This window comes from Podarcis erhardii (genome assembly GCF_964252035.2).
Source record: "Podarcis erhardii genome assembly, chromosome: 14".
NCBI lineage: Eukaryota > Metazoa > Chordata > Lepidosauria > Squamata > Lacertidae > Podarcis > Podarcis erhardii.
In genome coordinates this window covers 16747691-16755060 of record NC_138503.1, presented here as the reverse complement: position 1 = coordinate 16755060, position 7370 = coordinate 16747691, and the positions used below count along the sequence as shown (strand labels likewise).

Genomic DNA, 7370 nt, shown 5'->3' with positions numbered 1-7370 from the left:
ACTGTATATATATTTTTTCCTTTTGCCATCTGGAATGGACACATGAGCCTCTAGTCTGGCGACACGCTCTTAACTATTGTCATCTCATTCTCTGATGGAGGTGAAAGAGCCAGAACATTTTTCTCTCTTCAGTCCTGTTCTTTCCAGGTCCTCTTTTCATATGGCTAGTTCACACAAGTACGTTATTTACTTGATAACCATAACATTAAGTGGATATTTACACATATAAGTGGGCTGAATCCAGCGGTGTGGCTTTTCCAGAAAATTTTGAATTTGAAAACTGGGATAATTGGCATCAGGAAAAAAAAAATCTGATGACCTTGAGAGTGATTTAATTTAGCATGACAAAACTTTGAACCTGACAAGCTTGCTCAATGTTTATTTTCTGTTGCTATTCATGAATTATTACTAACATACAAAACACAAAAATTCCTGCAGAAAAATTAAGCACTACAAAAATATCTGGAAAAGATTCCATTTTGCTGAGTTTTCCACCCGACACCAGTGACTGTTGTGAATCTAGAGACTCTGATATTCCTTCTATATTTCCTCACTTTCCTTCAAATGCAACGCTTGCCAAGGGTGCCAGCTCAACACATTCAGCTCCCTGGGCGTAAGCATGAGAGAACCAGTTCAGCGGTTAGAATAGAGGCAGGAAACAGACCAGAAATGTGGATTTATGCAGCTGAACTGGCTGGCAAGGATTCTTTTGAGGGGGCTTCCTATGTTGCTGCCTTGGGTGGGATTTGATGTTGCTTTGAAATCAATGTCTGGTTTGGGTACTTGCCTGCTCTGCCCACCCTGTCAAGGACATAAGAAGAGCCTGCTAGATCAGCCCAAAGGCCCATTTCGTTCCACCATCCTGTTCTCACAGTGGCCAACCAGGTGCCCAGAGGAAGCCTGCAAGCAGGACCTACCGTAAGCACCAGAGCTCTCTCCCCGTTATTTCCAGCAACTGATATTCGGAGCCAATACTGCTTCTGCCTGTGGAGGCTGAGTATAGCCATCATGACCAGTAACCATTGTCCTCCACTGATTTGTCTAATCTTCTGAAGCCATCCAAGCATAGCTGTCAACCGTCCCTTATTTGGCGGCAAAGTCCCTTATCCCAGCGCCGTGTATCGCTGCTGTCCCTTATTGATGATGTCTCTTAAATTTCCCGGGTTTCAAAGGAAGCAGCTCCTCTCCTTCCCTCCCTGATGGCCAGGGAGGAGGGAGGCTCCAACTGTGTTGCTTGGCTGCCCGGCCCGCTCCGGCCTCCTCTCACCAGCCTCGGCCCCCAGGAGCCCCCCGCCCACCGGGACTGAGGAGCCTTGAGAGGAGAGCGAGGGCAACCATAGAGAAAGCAGTTCAGAGAGAGGAGGAGGAGGCAGATGTTCCAAGGGCTAACCATAGAGGGGGAAAGTGGAGGAAGGACCGCAAGCACTTCTCCCATAGATTTGTAGTGGTAGACTAGCATAGACGGTCTGATCTGCGGGTTTACTTCGGGCGCTATTCCCCCCCCTTCCTCCTGCCCCGCCTGATGGAACTGAGAGCTGCAGATGGAGCACGAGAGAAAAGATACAGAAGTGCAGCGGCATCTTCGTAGCTTGGACTTCGTTTTGCGTGGAAAGTGGTTGCTGCTTGTAGTTATTTAATTGCAGTGTTTCATCAGCTGGTGTCTTGAGCAGCAACCTCTGGAAACGAAGGGCTAAAAACCGGTGCTGCTCTCCCAAATTATCTGGTCCCTTTTAACTTTGTATTTCAGCTGGCTGACTAAAATCCCTTATTTTGGCTGCTGATCCCTTATTTTCGAGGCTGTTGGTCCCTTATTTTCAAATCTGTAAGTTGGCAGCTATGCATCCAAGTTGGGAGCACATTTCATAGTTTTAACAATGCACTGTGTAAAGAACCTGAAAAATGCCACTAACAAACCGTTTCCATATAGTAAAAGCAACTGGGATAGCCAAAAGGAGTGTTTATTTTTGTGAATACCAAAGTTAAGCCAGTGAACAAATAATATTAGACATCTTCGGTTAATGTAGCAGCAGTGGAATTGGCTACAGAGGACCATATCCATCTGCTGCAACCATCACCCACAGCTATGCTTCCCTAGGACATGCATTTATAACCAAAGTACTAGCAAAACAGGGATGCTAGCAGTTCATTCTTTACAAATATTAAATACAAAATAAAAACATTTGGTAAGTTTCAGTAAACAAGAAAAAAAAGTTCCAAAATCTTTTATTACACACTGTACAAAAAATATTGCACTTTTAGATCAGGTAATAAATATATACAAAAGTATATTACATGTTTTAATTTAAAAATGGTATAAACAAACAAGACCCATGGCTGATTTAAAAAGCTTGGGCAGCCAAAGTTAATCATTTTAAAGTTAAGTGCAGGCTCTCTGCACTCCTGCTGACACCAATGTGTCAAAAGGGACAGTTTATATGGGGAGAATTAAGTGGTAAAACTAACACAGCCATCCTTAAAAACTTGCACTTCTCTGAATTTTGCAGCGCAGGTCTCCAGCTTAATAACGTGTACAAAAAATACACACCACACTGGGGTAAAGAATCCATAAAAATACACACATTACTGAAATTAACAGAAAAAGTGTCACTTGGGAGAAATCTGCATTAAAACACTGATGAATTTTCATGAGGGTGGTTTTTTAAACAAATACAGAAATGTGGAAAACTGAACTTGGAAAAATAAGAGAAACCGAAACGGAGATGCTCACCCATTTCTTGCAAGCTCCTCTCTCAGAGCCACCATGTTTGTGCAGTTCTGGTAAAAAAAAGTTTTGCTAAAAAAGGTTTGGCCTACCATGTTGCGGAAACCAGGCTACTATCTGCAGGGGTTTTCCCCGTCCTCCTCCCCAGCATTTTGAACATTCAAATATGCAATTCTCCCACCTGGAAAAACTTTACCTCTTGATTCTACTGACTGCTAATTGGCCCAAGGTATTTAGCGTCCATATCATTACACTGAGTGGGTCTATATCGCTTTTCTTGCTGTCAGCAAAGGCCACGGTTACCCACGTGAAAGGTTTTCTGTACAGCAGCATTAGTTTAATTAGCAGAGGCAAAACCAAAATCATGGTGCATTAATTTTTCCTCTAACACCCTCTGGACAAAATCTCTGCTGTTTCTTTTCTGGCCCATCAGCAGAGGGCCCAGTTCAACCAAATTTGCCTTTGGGCATTTATGCAAGAGCACAGGACTTGCAAATAAAAAGCAAGCCAGTTAAATCTGAAAACAGCAATAACATTTTCTTTTTCTACTAGAGGCTTAACAGTATCAAAAGAGCCCTGATGCAGGCTATCCTCTATCTTGCATTCTGCTTAGTGACCAGTCAGATACCTCCACCTCCTGGCAAACATTCAAGCAGGGCACAAAGGCATTAGGCTATCCGTGTTGATCATTTCTCTGTGTCACGTATTCAATGGTGCACTGCCTCTGAGCCTGGAGGTTCTACAGTGCTTTCCATGCACCAGTGGTGCAATGGCAAATTTTTGAAGTGAGGGGAGTGTGGCGTTTGCCCTCCTAGGTGACACCATGCTGGGTCATAAGGAAAGGGTTAAATGAGTGTGAAGTGATTGACAAGTGGGAACCCAAGGGGAGGAGTTAGAGTTAGTGTTGTTAAGGAGTCAGTCAGGTGTTAGAGAAGAGAGAGGGAGGATAAGTCTGTGGTTTGATGTGAGAGAGTGAATCTGTTAAAAGGAGTCAGATAGACAGTTGGGATAATCAGTTAGAAGTTATTAGGAAGGTATAGGCCAGTAAAGAAACTGACAAGAAAAATTATCTGAAACCATAAACTTGTTAAGGCTTATAAAATAAACTTGTTTATTTGGTTTAATGTTAACTGTCTGGACTCCGTGTGTACCCGAGTGAAATGGGTTGGTGGCAGCGGGGAAGCAATCACAGTGGTGGCACAGGGATCGATAGACTGTCAAACGTCCGGGGACCCTGTGTGATTGCCACAGGGAGCTCATCACAACAGCCTCCTCACCTAACCTCTCAAAGGAGAGTCTCAAAATGCAGACAGCTGTCTTCATTATATGGAACTCCCAAAGAGCAGTATAATACCAAACTGATTTGGGTCAGCTGACAATCATAGAACAGTGAGCAAGCAAAGGGGGTGGGGTGGGGGGAGGTTAGAGGTTAGTGTGTTGTAATTTGATGGGGGAGACCCAGGTTTACATCCCCAATCAGCCACGTGGCAGGACTGTAAAGAAGTAAGCTACACTGAATTCATTGACACTTAATATTGAGTGCACAGGTTTCACTTGCAAAAGATGCTGGCGCTTACAAAGAGATCTATAGTCAGCCAAAATGCAACCTTTAACTTACATCAGAAATACAAAAAAAAAGCAAAAAAAGTTTCACCATTTAAACTGCTAGGGTGAAGAAGGAACCTTGACAAAGGAAAGGAAAGAAGTACCCAGCCTTTGATTTTCACCCCCCTCTCTGCCAATCTGTCACAATCCTGAAAGCCACATTATTCATTTGCCAGAGCAAGGAAACTCCATCAGCTGTGATGTCAGTCCTGGGGAAGCACTCCTCTCATCCCCTTTCCTGGTCCATTATGCATCTCCTCTGCCATGACTTTGTCTAATCACTTTGTGCTGTGAATTTGCTTTATCACCTCACATAAGCCAGCGGACCGCAAATTCCATGGGTGAATTCTGCATTGTGTGATGCGGTGCTTCTTTCCTGTCCTAAAATAATGTCAATCGATTTCACTGAGAGACTCTGAATTCTAATATTATGGGAGAAAGACATGTGAACCTTCTGTCTATCCACTTCACTTAATTTTATAAACATTTGGGTGGTGGGTAGGCAATGTGGTACCACCCCCCCTCCCCAGTTGTTGGACTCCAGTGCCCACCACCACCAACCAGTGTGTCCAATGATGGGAGCTGCAATGCAACATCAGGATGCCACCAAGTTACCTAGCTCTCTTCTGCCATGTCCCTCTTACAGTGCAGCTCAATAAATATATTGTCTACTCAGAAGTCATTCCTATGGAGTTGAATGGGGCTTACTCCCAGTTAAGTGGGGTTAGGATTGCAGCCTTAGTTAAATTAAGGGTCTTTAAGCCTTCCTTCATAAGAAAAATATTTTGACCTCTTGATCATTTGTGCTTCCCCACCCCATGGTACTTTTCCCAGCTCCAGATTTTCCTTTTTGAGGCGGGCCAGCCAGAATGGTATACATTATTTCAAATGTGGCTGCATTTATTTATATTTCCATATTGTTTGTATTTTTTCGAGAATCAAAAACTGGCTTCTTGGCAGGCTTTGCACACATAATTTGCGCGGAAGAAAAGAGCTACTTGAGGTTGTAGTTTTGCGAATTTACTAGCATGCAATCACTAAATGTATGATAGTCAGGATGAATGGAAACAAATTGAAACTGATACTTAACATATGTCTGTCTCAATGAAGAACAGCTCTTTCTGTTTTGTTTGGTCCCCCCCCCCCTTTCTTTCTTTCCAATGACTGGAAAAGTATATAGAAGGTTTCTTCAAGGGCAATCCAGCCTGACAGGCACCCTTGGCCCAGAGAACCACTCTCATTTCTCATCTGACCAAGCAGAAGGGGAAACTGCTCAGACCCCTAACGCAAATTCCAAGCTCCCATGTAGAAACCCTCTTGCATCCAGTTTTCACATTCAATGAATCATGCCCTGGCTTTGATCACATTCCTGCAAGGCTGAAGCAGACGTTTGGGGAACCTGCCCCCTGCCCCAAATGACGCCTCGTCGATTAGAAAACGATCCCATAGCAGGTCTGAAAACCATCATGTCAGGTACATTGCCTTTTACTGCAGGCGCTTAAATGAAGGAAGGAAAGCAAAATGGGGATACGTTCGACAGCTAATCTCAATAAAACAAGACCTGTGACAATGTCCTTTTCTCAAACGCTAAGGAAATGCAGCCTCTGGGGGAAAATATTACAGCTACAAATGGCTGAATCCATATACTTTGAGAATTGTACTGATGTGGATCAAACCAGAAAGGCAACAAGCAGATATGAGTTGTGGCTGCATTTCAGTATTTTTGGAATAGTTGTCAACAATTGCTAAACTCGAATTGTCTTCATGAGGCAGGGAGCATTACTTGATAGCCAATGAATCACTTGCAACCCCATTAAAACTGATGTTTCCAACACCATGCTTAAGTTGCAACAGAGCCGGTGTGGGTAGGAGTCGAGGAGAGAAAATGGAAAACCCAGCTTGGACTATCCATAGCATGTTCTATTCATCCATTTCCCCTTCCCCACCACATGTTCTTGGTTGATTGTCTATATTGTCCAGAGCAGGCTGGATTGAAACAACATTCTCTTCATGCGATATCTTCGCTGCGACATCATGAACTTCCCACAGAAGGGTAATGCTCTTCACATGACTGACAACACCTTTGTTTGTAGATGTCTATCATGCATAATTTTAGCTGCTTTACAAATGTACAGTAGTGAGTTGTATCCATGCATTCGCCTTCTGAAAAATACATTGAAATGCAACAAGAATGAAAAAGGGCAGTTATAGCATCTCGGCTCGGGCAAATGCGAACGGGAGACCTAGATAATGTTCACATCCTTTCTCCTTCCCTCTCAGGTCTTGCACAACAACACTATGGGCAGAATAATCTGCAGGCTGCTCTGAACGAGCTGCATTCAACGGCCAGGGGTCCAGTCCGTTGCACTAACTTGAGCCTATCTTGGGAGTTGTTTTGCATTTTAGTTCTTCAGAATCAAGCCCTTTGCCGAACTGGGGCACACCAATGTCGCACCATTGTATTGTATGGGAGGGTGGGGTTTGGTTGACGGCTTATCATGTTCATTACGGAACTAAGAGTTCAGCGCCACTGTCTACATGCAATTGCCACAAGCAACCGGAGAGTTCAAAAATGGAAATAAATGTTTACATACTGTCACAAGAAGTGACATTGCAGTGTTTCCAGGTCACTGGTCTCTTCCTCCAGGCGCACGACGGATCTCCTACGGGCCTCTTATTTCTCCTGTGTATGCAGCTGACTTGCCGTGACTGGAATCCACTTCCACAATCTACAGTGCACGGTCGCCAAGGGCCCGCCCTCCAATACACGTCACATTTGTCTGTAGAGCAGTTTCTTCTCATCAATGGCCTGCAGAAAGGTGGGGTAGGTGGGAGAAAAGCCCCCAATAAAATGTTGTTTGAGACTGAATCCGATGGTCGATGTTATTTAGGACGTAACGTCACTACAAACGTACTAGAAGACTACGGTGGTACCTCGGGTTACATATGCTTCAGGTTACATATGCTTCAGGTTACAGACTCTGCTAACCCAAAAATAGTGCTTCAGGTTAAGAACTTTGCTTCAGGATGAGAACAGAAATTG

General features: G+C 43.9%; 1 protein-coding gene across 1 annotated transcript in view; it reads right to left on the bottom strand.

The window, feature by feature from the left end:
- Positions 1 to 1942: 1942 nt before the first annotated feature.
- The window catches only part of ADAMTSL3 (ADAMTS like 3), a 285901-nt gene continuing 280473 nt past the window's right edge, over positions 1943 to 7370 (bottom strand). The window contains exons 29-30 of the mRNA XM_081838660.1: positions 6922 to 7136; positions 1943 to 6490 (exon numbers count right to left, since the gene is read on the bottom strand). Of these exons, the coding sequence (XP_081694786.1) occupies positions 6360 to 6490; positions 6922 to 7136 (346 nt within the window). The 3' untranslated portion in view covers positions 1943 to 6359. The remainder of the gene's footprint in view (positions 6491 to 6921; positions 7137 to 7370) is intronic.